Raw genomic sequence first — 24,668 nt, forward strand, 5'->3', positions numbered from 1 at the left:
CCAATCACTCAGACAAACAAGTTTGATTACAATTTGCAGGAGATAATCCTGCCCACTTCTTGTTTACAGTGTCACCTGAAAGTGAGAACAAGCGTTCACAGTGCACTGTTGTAGACGGCATCGCAAGATATTTACATGCCTGATGCACTAAAGATTCCCTTGATGCTTCAACCACCTTTCCAGGGGACATGCATCCAATGCTGATGACGGGTCCTGCTTGATAATGATCTAAAGCAGAGCAGATCAATGCATGTTCATTTTCATCATCTGAGTCAGATGCCACCAGCAGAAGGATGATTTCCTTTTTTGGTGGTTCAGGTTCTGTAGTTTCCACATCGCAGTGTTGCTCTTTTAAGACATCTGAAAGCATTTTCCATACCTCGTCCCTCTCAGATTTTGGAAGGCACTTCAGATTCTTAAACCTTGGGATGAGTGCTGTATCTAGCCTTAGAAATCTCATATTGGTACCTTCTATGCATTTTGTCAAATCTGCTGTGAAAGTATTCTTAAAACGAATATGTGCTAGGTCATCATCCGAGACTGCTATAGCATGAAATACATGGCAGAAAGTGGGTAAAACAGAACAGGAGACATACAATTCTCCCCTAAGGAGTTCAGTTACAAATTTAATTAACGCATTATTTTTTTAAGCAGCATCATCAGCATGGAAGCATGTCCTCTGGAATGGTGGCCCAAGCATGAAGGGACATATGAATGTTTAGCATATCTGGCAAGTAAATACCTTGCAACGCCATGTGAACACCTGTTCTCACTTTCAGGTGACGTTGTAAATAAGAAGCAGTCAGCAGTATCTCCTGTAAATGTAAACAAAATTGTTTGTCTTAGCAAATGGCTGAACAAAAAGTAGGACTGAGTGGACTTGTAGGCTCTGAAGTTTTAAATATATTGTTTTTGAGTGCAGTTATGTACCAAAAAAAATCTACACTTGTAAGTTATACTTTCACGATAAAGAGATTGCACTGCACAGTACTTGTACGCAGTGAATTGAAAAATACTATTTAATTTATCATTTTTAGAGCGCAAATATTTGTAATAAAAAATAATAATATAAAGTGAGCACCGTACACTGTGTATTCCGTGTTGCAATAGAAATCAATATATTTGAAAATGTAGGAAAACATCCAAAAAATTGTAATAAATTTCAATTGGTATTCTATTGTTTAACAGTGCGATCAATAGCCATTAATTTTTTTAATTGCAGTTAATTTTTTTTAGTTAATCGTACGAGTTAACTGCAGTTAACCGACAGCCCTAATAAAAATGTATAGGCCCATTTTAGACTAGATAGCTGTAGACTGAGAGGAGGGCAGCTCAGATTCTGTACTGATAGTTTTCCCTCCTGTGTTTTGCCCTCCCCTTGTCCTTTGTGTCATCATATGATGCAGAACCACAGGTTATCATTAATTTTGTTTTCTTTTAGGAAAAAAAAGATTGTCACAAGCTGCTTAATACATATGTTTTAATATACTTTCAACAGTAGTTATTATTAAGAGTGTATCAAGCTTGCCCATCCAAAGCAGAAGCATTTCTGGCTTGCATTTAGAGTTAACAGCTGCCTTTTTCGCCTCACAGTATGTTTCAGTTGGCCAGCACCACCACAGCAGTGAGTATTAACATAACATGATATATCAAATTGCTTTTGTTTTCTTGTAATGAAAAAGAAAGTGACTAGCCAGCCAAGCCTTTTAAACCCACACCTGTGACAAAGTTACTGGGAAGTGTATGGGCAAAACTCTATTTTCAGGCCCAAAGTGGCCTTGCACATTAAAGTGGAGGTGCATTGGTGCTGAGCTGGGACTGCCAGCTCCCTTGCTACAGTCACTCTGTTGATAAACACCTCATGTCCAGTGAAGTCAATCCAGCACCCTCACTAGCATTACAACTCACTAATTGTTATAAAGATTAAAAAAAAGAACAGAATAATCATGCATTGCTATTGGAACTAAGAATACCTTCCCCCTTATGGACAGTGGAAAGGTCTTCCTTAAAGCAACTTACCCGAAGTCATGCAGCAAAAGCTGAGAATAAAACTCATGTTTCCTGATTCCCATGTTTGTGCCTTATCTGTTGAACCAAGCTGCCTTCCTACAGAATGTTTTCCATTATGCCACTTCCTTTTGGTTAATTCTTCCATCTCCCCACTTACACACATTCTTACGTTACATTATGCCCATAACTAACTCCACTTGCTTCTTAACACTTGAGTTTTTGTACGAATTAATTCCTAAATTTAAAAGGATTTTTTTATGAGGAAATATTGTCTGTGTTTTGATTACAGTTAAATTAAAAAAGATGGTACTCCATATTTCTGGGTCACATATATACACCCCCACTGACTCCTCTATATAACTGGGGTTTTGGCTAGTCCTGTAATCAGGAGGGCACCTCTGACCACCACACAATTTAATCAAACTTTTTTTACTGGTGACCCCTTTCACATAGCAAGCTTCTCAGTGTGAGCCCCCCTTATAAATTAAAAACACTTGTTTATATATTTAACACCATTATAAATGCTGGAGGCAAGTAAATCAGTGGGCCAGAGTTTTCAGTACCATGTTGGGGGGCGCTTTTTAGAGATGGGAGTAATGATGTTGCAATATTATGGTAATTATTAAAAGGAAAAAAGAAAGGAGTTGAATTTAGGACATCTGCTGTTATTACATCGAGTTTTGTTTGTACAATACCAAAACAACTGAGGGCAATTTTTAAAGGAAGAGAGTTCTCAGTAAAATGTGTAGATTATATTGATTCTACCTATAACCATACTATACTGTACATTATAAAGCCCCTGCAAACACACATGCAAGTGGCCTCAATAGCCACACTGGGACTGCTCATGAGAGTAAAATTAAGCACGAGTAAGGTTTGCAGGAGCAGGACTAATTTACAAACTGGATCAAGTCTTAAAATGAATGTAACAACTGAGATAATATAACAAAAATTACTCTGAGATGTACACTAAATCCAACATTTTTAGACTACCTTACAGGCACTAAAAATCTATTTTCAGGCTCTTTTTTTAAAAAAAGATTTCTCAGAGCTCCCACAGCTCCAGTAGGCGTGAGTTAGAGCTCTTGTGTTCAGCACCTCCGAAAAGCTACTTTTAATTAGGTGCTTAGAATTAGACATCTAAATTTGAAAATTTTGGACTTATACCACAAGTATCAGCTATAAAATGAAACTATTATAACAGCAGTTAAGCCTTGTCAGACTTGTAACATTCTCCTGTCTTAACAATACACTGCATCAACAAACAAGACCAGAAAAAAGCATATCTTGCTTTCAAACAACTCTTGGAATGGAAATACAAGTACCTACTTAAAAAATTCTAAGCAACAGACAATCTATTCCTTCTCTGTTAGGTCACAAAAAGGGATTATTTGGCAAGAAAATTACAGCTCATTAACTTCAAAAATTTCCTTTCATGCAGGAATGATCATGTAGGATAAAACACTGAGATTAAACCTAAAAAGTTTCATTATCCCACTGGTTAAGAAAAATAACTCTGTGAGAAACACTTATTCTAAAAAGATACTATCCAAATTTTAAAACATATATAAAATTAAATAATTTTTAAAACTTTCCATTGTTTTTACTAAGCTATTAAAAAACGTAAGAAAACTTCTTTGCCATTTGGAAACATTTGGTGTTTAGCCTCCAATCAAGGCACACACGTAGTCAACATTAAGGAGAACTACTTGCATGAATAAACCCCTTATTTTTGAGCACAGACAAAAAGGTGTTGAAATTAATATAGCTCTTTATATTAACTTTATTTTGCACTAATATAATCCACATCAGCAATGCTTAGGGAAGAGTGTTTATTAGTTAACTCCTCCTCCATACCTATCAAAGGCAGCACATACATATCTTGTTTTGTGGATGTCCCACCAAAAATGACAATTGAAAATTTGTTTAAGAAAGTGAGTGGTGAATAAGTATATGGTATGTATTCTTGCATCAACACCATCACAAATATATAAATTAATTTTCAGTCCAGAATTAGCACTTACCCAATGCTAAAAATAACCTTAGGTTTTGACACAAATAAAAATCTTTATGGCTAGTTGATGAGAGGCACCCCTACACAGCTGCAACAAGAGTTCCGTAAGTGGAGTGAGAGAGGAGAAAGAGGATATTTCAAATAAATCATTGAACTAACAGGATGTTTGCCAACCATCATCCTCTTTACTCTGCTTGTCTGTTGAATCCTACACCTTTTTCTTGTATATTTAGTTTTTAAGGCCTTCACTGGCTTGAATATTTAGATTGTACGACTTCTCTTACTATGTGTTTGTACAGTTCCTATTGCAATAGAGCCTCAATCCTGGTTGGGATCTTTAAGTGTAACAACAAAAATAAATAATAAATATCAGTTCTTTTCATCTACATTACATTACATTTCTTCATGTAATACATGGCATATTTTAAGATTCTAAATTAATGGCACAGATGCTTAAGTTTACAAATGTTTTAGAGTTGTATTAAATTTCTTTATTAATGAAGAGAAAACTCCCCCATCACCAAAAATTTAAATATGACTGAGATTCTTATGTTAAACTTAAGTCTTTCTCCTGCAACTAGCTTCATCCTGGGAGACCCATGCACCTATGCAGTGACAGTTACAGGATCAGGGTCTAAAACTGTACTAGATTCACCCAGAAGTGAAATTAAAATCTTAAGCCTTGTCTACATTTAACAAGTTTTATAGGCATGACTACATTAATAGTTTTGGTGTTGCTTTGTTTTTGTTTTTTTTAAACCAACAGTTATCCAAGTAAAAGCCCTAATGCCGACGCTACTAGTATAAGAAGCTCTGTGCTGGTATAGCTTATTCCACTTTGGTAAAATGAAATAAGCTATACCCACATAAGCACTTATACTGATCTGTGTGCACACCGGGGGGATTTTGTCTATTTAACTATGCTGGCAAAGTTAAAGCAGAAAAAAATTTAAATGTAGATGAGGCCTTACTATTCCAGAGCTGCCTATTGCTGTCAAACAAATTCCCCCTTAAAATATCCCCCCCCACTTTAAAAAACAAACAAAAAAAAAAAGGTCATAGTTGGTAAATAACTTCATGCCCTTCCACTTTTAAAAATAAACCAATGTCCTTTAAAAAAAATCATTCTGCTCCCTCTTCAGCTGTAGCTCAAAAACTGTTCTAATGTTGCTTTGAGAGATCACACAATTCCACAAATATGCAAAAATATTATAAAGTGCTACATGGCATGGTTCTAATTTCTAGGACATGTTCTCATCAGAATACAAAGTAAAGCACATAATGTATCAGGATTACTGATGAGATTACAATAAAACCCATAATGTAGACAAAAAACAGCAAGTACACTGAAATGTTTGCTCTACAGAGGAGTTTCAAGACATAGTTGAAAGCCAATAAGAATGAAGAATCTATCTAGACCAGGGGCAGGCAACCTGCGGCACACGAACTGATTTTCAGTGGCACTCACACTGCCCAGGTCCCGGCCACCGGTCCGGGGGGGGCTCTGCATTTTAATTTAATTTTAAATGAAGCTTCTTAAACACTTTAAAAACCTTATTTACTTTACATACAGCAATAGTTTAGTTATATATTATAGACTTAGAGAAAGAGACCTTCTAAAACGTTAACATGTATTACTGGCACACGAAACCTTATATTAGAGTGAATAAATGAAGACTCAGCACACCACTTCTGAAAGGTTGCCGACCCCTGATCTAGACCATTATAGCACCTCTCACTTTTGTCTCTATTTCTGGGCAGCAAGGCATATTTTAGATTCATTGCCGACTGAAGTGTACTTCAACAAAAATAGGAATGTAACTAGAGGATACTCTAGTGATTTTTCTCAAGACCTTTTCAGTGGGATCAAGGGAAACTATTATATTTAGGAAATTACCTTAATTTTCCCTTTAATAATAGAGAAAGTGTATATTTTACAACTCCTCTGCTAGATTGGTTCCCCCCACCCCCACCATTCAGAGCTATGCAAATGGAAACTCTTTCGAGTAACTACATCCTCCAAAAGCCAAAATGTTTGGTTTTTTTCAAAGACTGTGATCAAAGCCATGTTATTGAACTTCTGGGAATCTCTTACCATTTTAACATTGAAAAAAATCCCATATTAAGAAGGGAAATTATTTATTTAGGTAAACTGGCCAGTTTATAGTGCTCTGCATTCCCCTTCAGGAGAATCAAGACCAATTCCAATTTCTGCAGGATAGATTCTTGTGCTAGCAGATGCTAAAAGTCTTTCTGTAACTATGCATTCAGTTCCTAAGAACGGTGAGTATCTTGCATTGCTCAACAGTCACTTTGTTGGACTGTGATATTGAGAGGCTTCTAAGTGTCAGCCATAGCTAGAATAATAGTGACTTGATGTAGGGCCTTTGGGAGACTGCACAGCTATTTATTAAAGCAGGGGACTAGGAATAAGGAAGACTGAGTTCTATCGCTGATTTCCACATGCGTCCTTGTAGTCTTTGATAAATCGTGTACTCTCCCCTTTACCTCAGTTTATTCATCTGAAAACGGGAATAACATTCACCCACCATCATAAGAAGTGTCTTCCTATCCCAGAGCTACAGAAAAACACTAATATGTATCATTATTAATGGTCAAGTAGAGCTGGCCTAAAAATTTGCAGCAAGAGTAAGCCCCCAAACTCCCAAGGGGGTAAAGACAGAGAAACATCGGACTGAATTTCCCCTCTAGTTTCTCTGATGGAAGAAGGCACTGGGCAGTGAGTTGATTTCCCATCTGGCCTTGTTACCAGAAAGCATAAGAGGTGGAGGAAATTGGGCTGCACATCCCTGAGATTTTGCATGGAACCCCAACAACAGTTGTTTGTGCTTAAGGCCAGCCCTGCAGTCAATGAGTATAAAACAGAGGGGAAATAAATAGGGATCCTCAATGCTCAGAAAGAAGACTGCCTCATCTCCCCACCCCGCTATTCTCAGAATGAGAAAAGAAAGGAAAAATATTAGACTCAAGAGCTTTAGAAGTTACCATGGTATTTTTCGTTTATGAAACAATGCCAGGAAAATAATGTCTAGTATAGCCTAATATAATGAAAAGCCTGATACAGCCAAGTGACATTTAGGGTATGTTTACACTGCAAATAAAACCCCACAGCTGGCCTGTGTCTGCTAACTCAGGTTCATGAGGCTCGGGCTAAAGGACTGTTTAACTGCAGTTTAGACATTTGGGCTCAAGCTGCAGGCCCGGACCTGAACCTCTACACCGCAATTAAACAGTCCCTTAGTTCAGCAAGCCTGAGTTAGCTGATCCGGACCAGCCATGGGTGTTTAACTGCAGTGTAGACATACCCTTACTTACTGTCCATCAAACATATTGGTTACCTGTACTTAAAAATCCTAGATATGCCTGAGCTGAGGCTGAAAGGAAATCTGGCCTCCCACCTTAATTTCCTTGTAAATGCCAAGTGGCAGGGGGAGAGAGGGTGATCTCACTATTCTGTCTGTTTACTCTACTACATTTCTAAATTCTTCTGGTTCTGCTCAGTTAGTTACCTGGAGGACTGTACTGTAACAAGAATACACATAGATAACCATTTTTAAGCCACAGGTCAGATATTCTAGTCTACTAAAATATCCAGGATTCTGAATTATGTGTGATTCGCACATAATTACCACCTGCCAAATACAGGTTAATTAAAAATATATTTTATGTTGTGAAAATAAGCCACATGGTCTTGTTCGCCAACCAGATTTGAGATTCAGATTCTCATTAGGCAAGTCATCTTTCAATTAAAAAACAACACACACGCACCTTTCCTAGCCTGTTCTGAAACATTTTCACCATTTCATTAACCACCCAAATCAATTACACTAAGCAGTTTTCACAGAATTCTGTACTGCAAAACATCTGTGATTCAAGGAGCATCTTAACTGGCTGTTCAAAAAAGGAGTTAATTAAATTTCTGCAGACTTCACATTAATGTATACACATGTACAACTTGAAAGAGCCTAATGGCAAAAGGGGTTTATTGCTTGATAATATCACTCATATATGATTAGAGGCTCTCAACTGTGTTTTTTGCCTTACGGTGGCCTGGGGATTTGAATGGGATGCCTCATTGACGGCATGTAAGGAAATAAAATATATGTGGGTTGCTACTTGGTGGAACAATCATCAGCATCTTCCCAAGCAATGTTGATCTGTATACACTGACAGATATGGAAGAAATGTTCTCAGTTTCCATGTGCTTTTATTATAATATTTGATGCAGATAATTCTTTACCAACATCTGTAGCCATTTCAGATGATGCTATAATGACCATTTGTCAATTTGTTTGCTATGTACTTTACTTGCATATGCCTTGATATTTTTAGCTCTTGGAGCAGAGGTATCATCATTTCTGTGGTACATTCTACCTATTGTAAGGCATTGTGTAATATTATTTATTCTCTAAATAAATAAATAATGTTTATCAAGGAATAGTTTACACTTCCTTTTCTTGCCATCAAACATTCTATTGTTTTTATGTCAATATTTTTGAAGAGACCACCCTCTTCCTATTCATTATAGTATCTATCACTACTACTATCCATTAACGCAAATCTCTCTAAAAATAGATTGCAACTTCTCATTCACAGCTGATTACTACTTATACCATTACTTTTAGCACAATCATATAAATGAGGAAGAGAAATTGTTCCACATAGCCTCGATCCTGCAAATATCCCCAACTACAGCCCTTCCCACAAAAGCAACAAGGAAATTAGATATCTGTTAAACTGAAAGATAAAAATATATTGGAAGTCTAATCAGATATAGACGTATTGGAGCATAAGCTTTCGTGGGTGAATACCCACTTCGTCAGACGCATGTAGTGGAAATTTCCAGAGGCAGGTATAAATATGCAGGCAAGAATCAGTCTAGAGATAACAAGGTCAGTTCAATCAGGGAGGATGAGGCCCTCTTCTAGCAGTTGAGGTGTGAACACCAAGGGAGGAGAAACTGCTTTTGTAGTTGGCTAGGCATTCACAGTCTTTGTTTAATCCTGAGCTGATGGTGTCAAATCTGCAAATGAACTGAAGTTCAGCAGTTTCTCTTTGAAGTCTGGTCCTGAAGTCTTTTTTGCTGCAGGATGGCTATCTTTCAATCTGCTATTGTGTGTCCAGTGAGGTTGAAGTGTTCTCCTACAGGTTTTTGTATATTGCCATTCCTAATATCTGACTTGTGTCCATTTATCCTTTTATGTAGGGATTGTCCAGTTTGGCCAATGTACATAGCAGTGGGGCATTGCTGGCACATGACAGCATATATTACATTGGTGGATGTGCAAGTGAATGAACTGGTGATGTCGTGGCTGATCTGGTTAGGTCCTGTGATGGTGTCACTGGTGTAAATATGTGGGCAGAATTGGCATCGAGGTTTGTTGCATGGATTGGTTCCTGAGTTAGAGTTACTATGGTGCGGTGTGTGGTTGCTGGTGAGAATATGCTTAAGGTTGGCGGGTTGTCTGTGGGCGAGGACTGGCCTGCCTCCCAAGGCCTGTGAAAGCGAGGGATCATTGTCCAGGATGGGTTGTAGATCACTGATGATGCGTTGGAGAGGTTTTAGCTGAGGACTGTAGGTGATGGCCAGTGGAGTTCTGGGGTTTGTCTTGCTGCAGGAGGCTTCTGGGTACACATCTGGCTCTGTTGATTTGTTTCCTTATTTCCTCGTGAGGGTATCGTAGTTTTGAGAATACTTGGTGAAGATCTTGTAGGTGCTGGTCTCTCTCTGAGGGGTTGAAGCAAATGCAGTTGTACCTCAGCGCCTGGCTGTAGATGATGGATTGTGTGGTGTGTCCGGGATGGAAGCTGGAGGCATGAAGGTAGGCATAGCAGTCGGTGGGTTTTCGGTATAGGGTGGTATTAATGTGACCGTCACTTATTTGTACCATGGTGTCTAGGAAGTGGACCTCCCATGTAGATTGGTCCAGGCTGAGGTTGATGGTGGAGTGGAAGCTGTTGAAATCATGGTGGAATTCTTCCAGAATCTCCTTCCCATGGGTCCAGATGATGATGATGTCGCCATCTACAAGTCTATAAGGTGCCATAGGACTCTGTCGCTTTTTACAGATCCAGACTAACACAGCTACCCCTCTGATACTAGTCAGATATAGTGGCAAACTCAAACCTTATCTGTTTTAAACAACCATAAAGGACTTGATTTCTGAAGTAGTACAGAGCTGCACCTTAGATTTCAAAATATATATATAGCCTCAAACTTTGAGCCCAAATACAGACTTCTAAGCAGCTTCAGAATTTGGTTTTTTTTGCTTTTGATTTCTAGAACAACCATAAGAAATGTGGAGGAAAAGTTGATACATTTATCCAGGAATATGATGTGTTACAACAATTACATAATTCTCAAATTTTTTGAATCCTTCCACTATACAGCATTTCACCCTTTTGTGTCCTCCAAAAACCGCATCACCTGATATGGATGTCTCATTTTCCATATTAATTTTACTTTTTAAAGCTTGACATTTTAATAATTAATTAGTTAATAATGCTGCTATTGTGCACCCATTCATTACCTAACTTAGTTCATCATTTTTTCACACCTTCCAGAATCCTGAACTAAAATAATCAAACTCCAAAAAGTGGCAATTGTGAATTGGTTTATAAATTATTTTAAAAGCAAAAATTATTTAGGAGGAAGTTAAACAGAGACTTTAAAATCTGAGACCCCTGTGTCTTGCAAACTTAAGAATTTCAAAAGACTTAATAAGACCAACTTCATAAGGTGCATCTTTTTTCTTTCAGGAATAGAACACAAAAATTGCAGTATTTGCTCCCAGTGCCAATGACATTCCCAGAAAAGTACACTGAGAGAAAGTTTTTCATATTTACCATGCCAAAATACATTTAATGAAGTCTTTATGGTTTCTTTTTTATATTACGTACGATGTGTCCAAATAGGTCTTCAAGCTTTGCACCCATGAATGTCCTCCCTTCACTGTTAATCCCAAACACATCCTCTGTCTTGTTTTAGATGATCTTACTTTTCCTGACTTTAGGAGGTGCCAAATTTGTATCCAATACTAGCTTTTGCACCACCACAAAAGACTAGAGGCATAATGTATCAGCCCTCATCAACATACAAGAGTGAGACTACGGAAATTGTTACCAAATCTGGAAAGCATAGCCACAAACATGAGCCCAAAGTTTCTGGGCTTCATTATTATTGCTTGAGTAGCCTTCCGGACATCAACAAGATTATTCAGGTAGTAAGCATTATTTCTGTAAGTATTTGCAAGATGAGGCCTATAGATGGCATATTATAATGCACTGCTCAAATGTTAACCTAAAAGTAATATAGATTTCCTTCTGATGTGAAGGAAGATAATAGATAATTCTCTTATTCAGTGTTGGGTTTTTTTAAATTATTTTAAAGTAAGTAGTAAATTATCTTAAAAATGAGTTGCAAAATGCTCCTTGAACACTACAAATTCTTAGTTACTGTCACTACTTACAAAAAATTCTAGAACCTCTAAACCATCTTTTAATTTTTTAAGCAATCCACAACACTGTCACCTTCAAATATGAAGGTCAATAAAGCAAGAAAAGATTTTGATTTGAAAACCAACAGCACACTCTGCTGGCCTTCAGATTTCACAATGCCAACTGATTTCAGTAGCATGAGGCATTTAAAAATGCCACTTGAAAACCTCTGAAGCTTTCCAAAACAATAATAAAATGTACTGCCCATTAAAATGAACAAGAGTACTGGTTCTCTTTTGTAAAAAGAAAGAAAATAAATTACTACCAGTATTTTAAATTAGGATTACAACTTTTGGCTTGTTTTGTAGTTCAAAAAGGCAGGTGCAAATTGGACCCAGAAATGTACAATTAAAATAAAAAATAATTTTTAAGTCATTGTTCATAAAGATGTACACAAAGGGTCAGAGAGTGTATCAAACAGGGAAAAGAGGCTCCAGTTCGTCATCTCAGGGGTGTTCCCAAAGACTGACTGATTCATCTCAGATTTTAATACACTATGCAATGCAAATGACTATATTTTATTCTAGTGCTGGATTACCTAGAGATGCATATTACCTGGGAATTACTTAAAAGTCCAAAAACCAAATGGGAAGGAGAGAGTATCCTTGGCAGTTTTGAAAAAGGGAAAGATTCTCCTCTCCTCTCGTGTTTGTCTGCCAAACCCATGCAGCTCTTCACTCTCATCCTACCTTTTAGCACTGGTAGCAACCACTCTGGCATAGCCCTTCAGTAAGAATTCATGTGAATGCCATTAAGTAGCCTCACATAACATTGAGGTGATCCAACTTTCCTGCATCAGCCCTGTAGGACTGACTTTAGGAATGTCTCATATTCTTTTTATTTTGGTTTAGCTTGAACAATTATGTTATTATTTCCCCACCCTCTACCACCTCCCTCCTAATAAAGTGAAGAAAACTCAAACACCAAAAATTGCAACAAATTTCCAGTGGGGAACTCTGCAAATACCACTGCATATTTCTGAGTCTGCTTCCTTTAAGAAACTTGCATTTTCTTGTATCAGATGGGTAGCCGTGTTAGTCTGGATCTCTAAAAAGTGACAGAGAGTCCTGTGGTACCTTATAGACTAACAGACGTATTGGAGCATAAACTCGCACGCTTGACAAAGTGGGTGTTCACCCACAAAAGCTCATGCTCCAATACATCTGTTAGTCTATAAGGTGCCACAGGGCTCCTTGCTGCTTTTTGCATTTTCTTGGAAGTCCTGCTAGGAAAAGTGACAATTTGTAGCAATGTTAGAAAACAGTAATCGCTTTTAACCTTTTAGGCCCTGTGCCCCTTTACAAAACAAGTTTTATCAGACACAGAACAATTATCAGACAAACAGATGAACATGATTTGTTGGGGGAAGAGTCCACACAGCTTTGTAAAGGGAAATCATGCCACACCAATCCATCAGAATTCTTTCAGGTTGTCAACAAACACGGACAAGGGTGATACAGTGTAACTGAACTTTCAGAAAGCTTTTGACAAGGTCCCTCACCAAAGGCTCTTAAGCAAAGCAAGGAGTGAATAAGAGTGAAGGTTCTCTCATGGATCAGTAATTGGTTAAGAGATTGGAAACAAAGGGTAGGAATAAACAGCCAGTTTTCAAAGTTCCCCAAGGATCTGTGCTGGGACAGTGCTGTTCAACATATTCATAAATGATCTGTAAAAAGGGGTAACCAGCGTGTTGGCAAAGTTTGCAGATGATACAAAATTACTCAAGCTAGTTAAGTCCAAAGCAGACTGTGAAGAGTTACAAAGGGATGTCTCAAAACTGGGTGACAGGGCAACAAAATGGGAAACTAAATTCAGTGTTGACAAACGCAAAGCAATGGACTGTGGAAAACAATCTTAACTCTACAAACAAAATGATGTGGTGTAAATTTAATTTTACCACCCAAAAAAAGAGATTTCGGAGACATCATTGATATTTCTTTGAAAACATCTGTTCAATGTGCAATCAATCAAAAAAGCTAACTGAATGTTAGGAACCATTAGGAAAGGGATAGATAATAGGACAGAAAATTTCATAATGTCATAAGAGAGAGAATTGGAAAAGGTACAGAAAAGAACAACAAAAATTGTTAGGGGTATGGAACAACTTCCATATGAGGAGAGATTAAAGAGAGACTGGGATTGTCCTTCTTGGAAAAGAGACAACTGAGGGGGTATATGATAGAGGTCTATAAAGTCATGAATGGTGTGGAGAAAGTGAACAAGGAAGCATTATTTACACCTTAACTCAACACATGAATCAGGGGCCATCCAATGAAATTAATAAGCTGCAGGTTTAAAACAAACACAAGGAAGTACTTCTTCACACAATGCACAGTCAACCTATGGAACTCGTTGTCAGGGGATATTGTTAAGGCCAAAAGTATAACAGGGTTCAAAAAATAATTAGATATGTTAATGGAACATAGATCCATCAATGGCTATTAGCAAAGGTGGTCAGGGGCACAACACCATTCTCTGGATGTCCCTAAAGCTTTGATTGCTAGAAGCTGGGACTGGACAACAGGGGATGGATCGCTCAATAAATTACACTGTTCTGTTCATTCCCTCTGAAGCATCTGGCACCAGCCACCATTGGAAGACAGGATACTGGGCAAGATGGACCATTAGTCTGAGGCAATATGGCAATTTCTTACATTTTTAAGTGGGCTATTTTTTCAGATAAAGACAAGACAAGACAGCAACATCCTACCTCCAGCACACAAACAAAAAGGGAGACAAAAAAGCCTTCAACCTTGCCCAAAAGGATTCCACAGAAGTACTCAGACTAACAGTGAGAGGAAAGGCCATTCCAGAGATCCAGGCGTTTACCAGAAGACTTTCTCTCCAGTCCTTTCTAGACTGTATCATGGGATGAGTCAGAAAAATAACTTCAAGATACTAGATCCTGATGCAGCAGGATGCTTTCTGAAAATCATCTTGTAAATTGGCCTTTCAGGCACAATTTCTTTATAGCAACAAAATTTGTCCTTGTTTCTTGAACTAATAAATGGCCTACCAGACCCATGCTACTTACTGTTTTTGGAGAGAAAGCAGCAATTTTTTCTGAGTGAACAATCAGTTCCCCATTTCTTCGCTGTTGATAAACTTCCAAAGCATCAACAAACTGCACTCCCTTTGCAAAACAATGACGTTTTCTTATCTGTTAGGAAAACATGCAACACTCAAATGTACAACAACAGACAAAGGTGTGGCATTAAATCAGAGCTAAACTAGTGGTCAAACGTTACAGTTATCATTTTAATTTTTTCTTCATTCTGTGCCTGTTTCAGAAACTCAGTACACTGTTAATACCCATCAGTATAACCACATCTAATGTAAGCTAACCAAAAATTAATAATTTAAGAAAAGTTACTAGAACATTTGTACGTCTTGGTTTATCAAGACAAATATACAGCTTAATAAATCTTTTTGTTTTGCTAAATAAAAGCAATAAATGAATATGAACAATTTCTATCATTTGGGAGTGATATTTTATTGAGCCTTCCTTGGACAAAACAGTTAATGAAACAACACTATACCACCACCACCCCCGCTACAGGCTCCTCAGTCACACAAGGAGTTTAGTAAGCAAAATGTACGTTTAGTTTCAAAGATGAAAATGGATGTTTATGTTGATGTACTTGTTAATCATAGAAGCTGGACACATTTCTTGCAGAATTAGGCCACAATCTTACAAAGAGATATAAATCCTAAATCCTACTGATTTAAACAGGTATCTGGGCATAGGTACCTGTACTAGCGGATTCCACTGCAGGATGGGGGCCAAGAAGAGCCGGTGGTGTTACAAATGAAAGTTACTGAAAATTATTACATAAATTATTACAAGTTTCTATGATACATACACCAGACTAAAGGATATGCATGGCAAAGGAAGAAATGATTGCAGAAGAGAATGGTGGGGTATGAAGTGAGCTTCAAATATCCTAAATTGCCAAAAAAAATTGAAACCAATATGCAAATGCAGCAGCTGGTTCCATTGCTGAAATTTCCAGCAGAAAAATGAATAATATATGAAATAAACAGAATATTCCACAGCTACACTTAGTTTTCCTTTCGTAATTAATGACATAGATATCAGTGATTATTTCCCATTGTTATATGTTTTGATAAAACTAGTATAATTATTGTACAGACATACAATAAAAACATCCATTATATGAATGGCAAGAAAAAAATCCAACCCATGGTAATTATTCTTCAAAAAAGTTAAAAGTAGTTCTCTGACACAATATTAAAACAGACTACAATGACGACTAGAGTGCACCTCAGTAATAGAAAAAAAAAATTAAAAAAAAAATTAAGGAACTTGTAATACCAATATTGACAATGTAACAAAAACTTAAGAGAAATTTCATCCCATGTACAAAGCTAGTGATAAGAATTTGGAAGGATATCAAGAGGCATTATAATGTACATTAGATTTTTAGCAGATATGTGGAAGGGCATTTTCATGCCTAAGAATTCTTTTCTTTGACTTAACGTTTAAAAGCAACTGTTGGTGAGTAGGCTTCACAGAGACAGAGTGTTTAAATTCTCCATTTACTAGCATACACCAAGTAATTTATCTGCATGACAAGTTATTGTGAAAAATCAAATACAACAATGGATTCCTTTGTAACAAGTAATAGTAAAAATGAAGAAAAAAAGTAATAATCTAATTTATGGCTGTGACATGACCAACTAATCTCTACTTCTAGCACTGAAATGTTGATTGATATTTGACAACCTTGTTCGGCTATGCCTGGATTATTTTACTGCCAATAAACTTTGCTCACCTGCTGCTCAGTTTCTAATAAACGTATCCTTTTCCTGTCCACTTGAAAGTCGTCATTTTCATCTCCGTGTAAAGATGCCCATTTCTTTGCAGATAATTTTGAAGACAGTGTGACTTTTGCATTATGTACTGTAACAGGAGTATTCATTACTAAAAGTGTATTAAATAAATGTAAATAATATTTCCAGTCATGAAACTTATTCAGAAAAAATAGTTTAGACTCAAGGTGGACTATAATATGGGTAAACATTTCTGGACCCCAACTTCCCTCATTACAATGCAGGCAAATTTATATAGGAAGAACCATTACTTTAGGATTTTACTACTATGCGACATGGAAAAAATGATTGGTCTAAGGGAGGCCTCCTAACAGAAGAAACATAACAAGCATTGCACTAGCTATTAGTTTCACTTCTAAAATTGATTTTGGCTATATTGGCAAGGAAAAAACAGCTATTTAATCCTTACAATATTTTTAGAGGGTCTGTCACAGTGGATAAAGCTTTAAAGTTTCTTATATGTAAACATCTCTCTTAGCTTTCCACTGATCTTTCATCATTGTCCCTGCTATTGTGGCTAAACGCAAGAGAATTTTACTTTCAAACAGCAATGATTATATCCTGTTCATAGCTCACATCCTTCCACTAAAAATCACAGGCACCAACTTTCTTCTTTCCAGATGGGTGCTCCACCCCCACTCTGCCGCTTCTTCCAAGGCCCCACCCTCTTGCCACCTCTTCCTGCCCCTTTCCATCCCTACTCTGCCCCCTTCCCCCGCGCCTCCTGCCTACCACCAAGCAGCTGATCAGCGGATGGCTGGTGGGTGCTGAGCACCCACTATTTTTTTTTCATGGGTGCTCCAGCGGCACCTATGACTAAAATCATAATGCAGAACTGCAACAGTAAAATCACTGAAATGGCCACAGATTGCCATCAGTAACAGAGAAATGTGACTTCATTGTAGAATTAGGCATAAAGAAAGATTAAACTGCAGTAAAAGGGACTACAAGGGTTATCTAGTCTAACCCTCTGCCAAGATGCAGGATTTGTTGTGTCTAAACCATCCAAGACAGATGGCTATCCAGCCTCCTTTTGAAAACCTCCAGCAAAGGAGCTTCCACAACCTGCTTAGGCAGTCTGTTCAATTGTCCTACTGTTGTTACAATTCGGAAGTTTTTACTCAGATCTAATCTAAGATTTTGTTAGTCCATATTGCACTTGGCACAGAAATTATATGAGAAGCCAGGGATGGCAACCTCATTCCAATAAATCTCTCATCTGTGTCAGTCAGGTTTGTTTGTTATTAGTATTAAAAGGGATACCGCCAACTTGAAATCTAGTCAATTTTTTTGTTTATTTGTTTGTTTTAAAGAAAAAGTATGTTCAGGTACTACACCTATCCTAGTCCCCTGCCAATTTTTCATGGTTTTACAAATCACATCTTCATATTTTCTCAATGCTCTTCTACTCCCTGTTGCTAAGTGAAAGTTCCACAGTAATAACAGGAAAAATGCCTCCACAGGAAAAGCGCTGTCAACTGATCACGTAAGAGTGCTGTCAAATGCATAAAGGAAACAAAATGAGAAAATAATAAGAAATTCCCGCCCCCCACCCCTTCAGTTAAAGCTATCTTAGGTGTATCCTTTCACAACAATGGGCAAAACACTTTCAGGGAGAAGTGCAATTTAAAGCTGACTTTACACCAAAGGCTAGGACTAAAAGAAAAAAATGTGGCATCTATTTATACAATGACCCTGGTACTTGCTGCTGAGAAAAACTGGCAAGATCACGTGGACACAGTGGATTACACTCAATAGCGAGAGCCATGGGTAAAATACTTCATTGCAAAAGCACAATAGTACTCCTCCATTGAAATTTCCATAACTAGTTGCCCTGTGAATCACATAGGGAAAAGAAGAGGCGGCTTCAAATGAGGGTGTTCCCAGTACGCAAACTACTTCCCCAGCATTTCAAATTCCAGAAGTTAATATTTAACAGCTAGTAAAAACTGTAAGGTACTTATTTCTGAGTCAAGGTTTCTTCTGGTAGACTGGACTATAGTGCAGTGCTAGAGACCTCATGGGGAGCTGACTATAGGCTCCTGAACTTCGAACTAGTAAGAAGCAATGCAGAAGAACACTTGCAACCACTACTGAGCATAAGAGACCATAAACACGCTCATCTGCAGGGCTATCCTATGACATATTTTTGATTTGGACACTTGGAAGGAAGGGGGAACTTTAAAGCCAGGAGCCATTAATGACCGAGAAAAAAGGTGGAGGGTGAAAGCATGATGAAAGTAGCACTCTTGATAAGTTGTTGACTCATGTGGCATTGGCAATCATAGGAGAAATGAGAACCCACAAATTGAATAGCCATACGAGATGTCCACCCCCCAAAAAATAGAAAGTTACCTTTGTCTGTTGATGGTGTTTCACTTTTTATGGAAGTTGCTGCTTTACAATTAGTGAAAGAACAAGAAGCACCTTGGTTCACATCTGCAGTAGTGTCATTAGTCACAGCCTGGGAATGGCATCTACAGTGACATGGCAATGAAGTCTCTGGTTTTTTGCATTCCTTTTCACATGAGAACTCATCCAGTGACTTCTCTAAAAACAGGACAGGAGAAGGTCATTCATCTTCTGTTATAAAAGCATAACTACAGAGCCATATTGCAGAAATAGGCTCTCTCCATACTGTAGGAATAATTAGGTAACAGTAGATTTTGTCGGAGCTATAGCTTGTAGTCACTGGGTCCGCAAGAGTTGCACACCTTTACAAAACAGATACAGGGAAGTCATTTACAGAAACCCTACCCATTCAGCTACAAAAAAAAGTACAATAGGCCCTCTGAGTTAATACTAACCACAATCTTAATCAATAGCGTAAGCATTATGCAGGAAGGAAAAAGATGCACATATATAGTTAAGATCCATCGCAGTTCCTCTGAATGGATACACCAGCCATATTGAACCACAGTATATAAGGTTGTACGCTAGTATCAGAAAAACTGAAAAAATACCTAATTTAGCAGGTTTTGAATCTTAGCCAGAAATAAGGAGATTATCTCCACTGCATAAAGAAAACACATGTAAACTCAGTTTTCCCCAATGAAGGCAGCACAAACTCTTTCAAAAAGTAAACAGAGGAAGACTTATACATATTACTATGTACTAAATTGGGGTTGCACTTTGATCTGGTCCATTAGTAATTTATGGGTGCAGTCTGTATTGTGTAATTTACTTATATTATAAGCCTTTTGGCTAGGGACTCTGTCTTCCTCTAGGTATTGTACAGACTAAGCATACTATGAAAACTCAATAAAGAATAATAGTCAAAAACAATTACAATAATTTACAGAGCTGGAAAACACACATTTTCCAGTTCCAAATGTCATAATTTCAGATAAGCAATAACACTTTCTTTAAATATGCTGATACACCTCTACCTCGATATAACGTGGTCCTCAAGAGACAAAAATCTCACCGCATTTTAGGTGAGACCGCGTTATATCAAACTTGCTTTGGCCCCCCCTGTTGCTTGTTCCCGGACCACCCACTCCAGAGACCCCTGTCCCTAATCATCCCCAGGACCCCACTCCCTACCCAACCCGCCTGTCCCCTGACTGCTCCAACCCCAATCCACCCCCACCTCCCGCCCCGACAGGCACTCAGTGGCAGCAAGCGGAGCAGCCCAGCCCCAGCCCGCTCCACTCCGCAAACTCCCAGCCATGGCGCTCCGCTTCCCGCTGCCGGTGAGTGCGGGGAGGTTGGGGAAAGGATGCCCCTCCGCACTCACCGGCAGCGGGAAGCGGAGCGATGTGGCCCCAGCCCACACCACTCTGCCACCTCCCAGCTGTGGCGCTCTGCTTCCCGCCGGGCAGGTGAGTGCGGAGGGCGTCCTTTCCCCAACCTCACCGGCACCAGGAAGCGGAGCAGCCCAGTCCCAGCCAGCTCCACTCCGCCAGCTCCCAGCCGTGGCGCTCCACTTCCCGACGGGCAGGTGTGTGCAGGACCTCTCCCCAGCCGCCCCCCAGCGACACAGCTGGGGGGCGGGGCAAGGAAAGCAGAGTGGACTGGTGCCGCGTCACTTCCCGCCACAGGTGAGTGCAGAGAGGTTGGGGAAAGGACACTTCCCATACTCCCCTGCGGCGGGAAGTGGAGCGTCATGGCTGGGGCCGAACTGCTCTGCTTCCGCCGCTGCTGGTGAGTGCGGGGGGGATCACTCCCCCGAGTGACACGGCTGGAGCCGGAAAAGCAGAGTGGGCTGCTCCTGGCCCCCGCTAATCCCCCGGGCCACTCTGGGACTGCGGGGCCCCCAAAAGTGCCCTCCCACAGCTCCTGCCCCCCAGACCCTGGGAGGGGAAGCCCCTGACCACCCCTGAGACCCTCTGCCCCTTATCCAACCCCTCGGCCCTGGCCTGGCCCGGCACCCTTAACACGCTGCTCAGAGCAGCATGTCAGAGCTTTACCGCCTTGTATGTGAACCTGCCTTATATCAGGTCACGTTATATCGGGGTAGAGGTGTATTCATATTTCCACCTTAATGTAACACTCAAAGCCATATCCATTTTAATATGAAAATAACGCTGATTAGGTCTACTATCTTGATTCTCCATAAAGCTGGCATCAACCACTGGCATAAGATTTGGGTCCATTCCTAAAACTAGATTTCTGAGGTTGTCCACAGACCTAATATATTTATCAGTGCAGACAATCCTTGCTAATTGAAACTGGGCATATGGGCATTTTGAAATAACTTACCATGCAGAGACTGCTGCCATGATAATACAGAACAAAGTAACGCCAAACTTTTACCGCTTCCTGTGGGGCTCTCCAACAAACAATGTTGCCTGGAATTTAACCCCTTAACAATCTGTAAGGAAAAAATAAAAAGTTAACAGCTCAGAAGAATTAACAAATACATTTTCATGTTGTCTCTTTGGGAGGGGAAGCAGTGTATACATATCACACTCCCATCAGCAAAGTGCAGTAAATCTTCTCTGTCAGCAACAAGACAGTAACTAAGAAAGAAGGTGAAGAACATCTCCAGCTGAAACTACAGGGATTTTTTTTTTTAAAGGCAAGCTGAAAGTAATTTCCTAAATGGAATTTGACAAGGTCCTCAGAAGTTCATACTTTTGAAAAAAAAATCTCACAAGACCACAAGCGGTCATTAGGTCTTGGTTTTCTCTCAACTACAGACATTTGCAACATCTCTCACTATACTAGAACATAGGTTCAGTAGTGACTCGGCTGGGATTGTCGACTACCTCCCCATATAGCAGCAACACCTGATCAAGGGCTTGTCTACACTTGAAACGCTGCAGCTGCACCGCTGTAGTGCTCCACTGTAGACACGACCTGTGCCAATGGAAGGGATTCTCCCACTGGAGTAAGTAATCCACCTCCCTGAGAGGCGGTAGCTACGTAAATGAATTCTTAACTACATCGCTCAGGGATGTAGATTTTTTATACCGCTGACTGATGTAGCTGGGTCAACCGAACTTTTTAGTGTAGATCAGGCCCCAGTCAGAATCTGTTTATCCTTAATGTCATAGGAGCAAAGAATGATGGCAGGCCATTAAATACTTCCTTGTCATAATTAAAGTTTTATATTTAATAACATGTGGAAGATAAAACATCTACTCCCTCAATAAAATGAAAACTTACTGGATTGGTATGGTATCTTTTGATCAAAAGATGGCAGGCATTTTGCTGAAGCCTTCCCTTTCTGCATTTGCAATATCAAATAACTCTTTTAAAACATAATCTCTAGTTAAACAGGCAAGCATTATGGGCACACTTATTTAACAAAATATTTAGTATAAAAGTTTAGGAGTATGTATTCACCCTAATACTCCAAAAATATAACTGAGCTCTCTCCCACATATATGGAAATACAGCATGTTATTGCTTGTATTGTAATGGAAACACTGGAGGTATTGAAGGTTCTGAATTCATATCTAAATTCCCTTTTAAACTTTTAATTTACTACAGGTTCAAAATTATAACACTACATAAACTATTAAATCAATAGATTTTAATGACAAGTCTACTTACTGCATTCATCATAGCAAGCTGTGAAGGGTAAGCCTTGCAAGGAAAGATAATCTTCACCCCACCAATGGTATATTCTGACACTACCGAAGACATTGTAAGGGTTCTTTTCCCTTATTTATTTCAAATTTTATGTCTGCAATACAAATGAAAAATGTTGACAAATCAATTCTACCTCAGCAGCTATCAGAAATCTGCAAACAACATAAGGCACCAGATAAAACTGAGTATAAACTGTTAAAGTGATTTCAGGATTAGGTGGTTCAGGATATTGGCTTTGGTGGAAATATAGTGCTTTACACCTATAGGTCACCAGTTCAAATTTAGCCCATCTTAGTAATGAAAGCAAGTTATTACCATCTGATGATTTTTCTGTAATTTAAGTGATATAATAATAATTACTAACATACTATATATATTATCTTTTGGAATATAATCACTCAAACTGGACTTTGGCCAGGATATTAGATTAGCACCCAAACTCCGGTGAATAGCACGTTGGGATCTTTAATAATCACAAACAATCAGTTCCTCGGTTTTACAAACCCACCCTAGTTAGCCTGAGCCCCAAGACAGTGCATCCTGTGGTAATATGGTTGAGAAGAATGGTTTCCAGATAAGATTTTCTATCTTTATAGCAATTTATAAACATTAAAAGAGACACTATACATTTAAAAATCAAATGTTTTAAATAAACATCTTATCTATGTTACTAATAATGTAATTATTAAAAGAGAAAAATATAATTTACTTGTCACTATTTACAGTGATAACTTTTTGCACATCTCTCACTTTGGACAATGAAAAGAGCTGAAAATGGTATACAGTCAATTTCACTCTCATGTTCAAAAGATGCAATGTTTGGATTTCAAACACCGAGGGGAAATATAGAGTAGCTTGTTTAAAAATAACTGTTCGCTATATTTTTTAAGGTTGAGGAAACAATTCCCACAGGTGTTAGGTTATACAAAAAGCTTCTTTTTACAAAATTAAAATTTGGGACCAAATTTAGCAACATCCCTTTCACTGATTAATTCCCTAACTGAAAGGTCTCAGTGGACCACCATCAAAAGACCATCATAACAATTGGTATGATGCTGCACCATCATAAACAATCTCAGAGGAAGGAATCTACCTACCTACCAAAAAAAAATAAAAGAAGACTGTTACCCTCAAATTACCACCTAACCTTGCCCCCCAGAAAGGGACGGTCGGTCCCCTGTCCCAAGTTTAGAAAGCTTTTCCTCAAATATACTCAGAAAGTCCCACCGTCCCTCTTAAGCAAAACCAATTATTTGTATTGTGCCCAAAGTTTGCTAAACTTGCTTTATGCAAGAAAACAAAGTCCCCGACCCTATGTGAAGCGCTTCAGCTCTACACAGGCAAACACACAGCCGAAGACTGCAGGGAGAGGGATGGAGAAAGGGGAACGAACCTAGCAGGCCGCTGCTCCCCAGCTTATTCAGCCCCGGGCTCTGTTGATATTTTTGTTTTGGCTGTTTGCAAACAGGAACAAGTTGTGTACCGATATTGACGCCCTAGTGAAAAGTTGTGTGTCCGTGACATAGGAACCCAGCCCTGGTGCAGCGCTTGGGGGGCAGGAGCATTAACGCGTCTGTTCGCTTTTTTATTTTCTTATTCACTTCACGCACTTTCCCCCACCCTAAAAAATGGCAAAGGGGGGGGGGAGTGGAGCGAGATTGCAGCGATTCCCTCCTACACGGTCCTCCCGCCAGCAAAGGGACGTTTACAGGGGTCTCCCCCCGTTCCCTGGCCAGAGGGGAGATATACCCAGGGGTCCCCCACGGGGGGATATTGCGGGGACACCACGTACTCCCCCCACCCCGCACAAGCGGCCCATCGCCGTGAGCGCTCCCCGGGCCGGGGGAAGGGGCCATTCCAGCAGCTCCCCCCGAGCGAAGGGAAGTCGGGCTCCCACAGCCCCTCACAGCGGACGCCCGCCCCGCCTCCATTTTGAATGCCGCCCCCGGCAGCTGGCCACGCCCCCCGGCCCGTGTCCAGTGTGGCGGGAGCCTATCCCACTGCCCGGGCCGGTTACCTCAGAGCGCAGGGGGCCACTCCATCGGCCCTTCCGTTTCTTCGAGCCTTCGCGCCTCCAGCTCAGCCTAGCCCCCCTCCCCGGCCACACACCAATCACAGCTGACCGGAAGGCGCTCCGCCGCAGCCAATCAGCAGCCTCGGCGGCCAAAGAGCTCCCGCCTCCGCCCCTCGCTGCTGGAGCCAATCACGGATGCCCATACTGGTGCCCAGC

General features: G+C 39.6%; 1 protein-coding gene across 19 annotated transcripts in view; it reads right to left on the bottom strand.

Annotated features, from left to right (window-relative positions):
• Positions 1 to 24,567, bottom strand: part of BRIP1 (BRCA1 interacting protein C-terminal helicase 1) — a 232,857-nt gene extending 208,290 nt beyond the window's left edge. For 16 of the 19 annotated variants that reach the window (XM_039507814.1, XM_039507813.1, XM_039507812.1 and 13 more), the window contains exons 1-6: positions 24,456 to 24,567; positions 22,400 to 22,532; positions 21,101 to 21,212; positions 18,752 to 18,946; positions 16,339 to 16,487; positions 14,577 to 14,702 (exon numbers count right to left, since the gene is read on the bottom strand). In XM_039507814.1, coding sequence (XP_039363748.1) covers positions 14,577 to 14,702; positions 16,339 to 16,487; positions 18,752 to 18,946; positions 21,101 to 21,212; positions 22,400 to 22,492 — 675 coding nt within the window. In that variant the 5' untranslated portion in view covers positions 22,493 to 22,532; positions 24,456 to 24,567. Of the gene's footprint in view, positions 1 to 14,576; positions 14,703 to 16,338; positions 16,488 to 18,751; positions 18,947 to 21,100; positions 21,213 to 22,399; positions 22,533 to 23,831; positions 24,303 to 24,455 lie in introns of those variants that run through there. The other 3 variants (XM_039507818.1, XM_039507830.1, XM_039507816.1) reach the window with 2 other exon arrangements.
• Between the last annotated feature and the right edge of the window lie 101 nt (positions 24,568 to 24,668).

Source organism: Mauremys reevesii, linkage group 20 (genome assembly GCF_016161935.1).
Source record: "Mauremys reevesii isolate NIE-2019 linkage group 20, ASM1616193v1, whole genome shotgun sequence".
NCBI lineage: Eukaryota > Metazoa > Chordata > Testudines > Geoemydidae > Mauremys > Mauremys reevesii.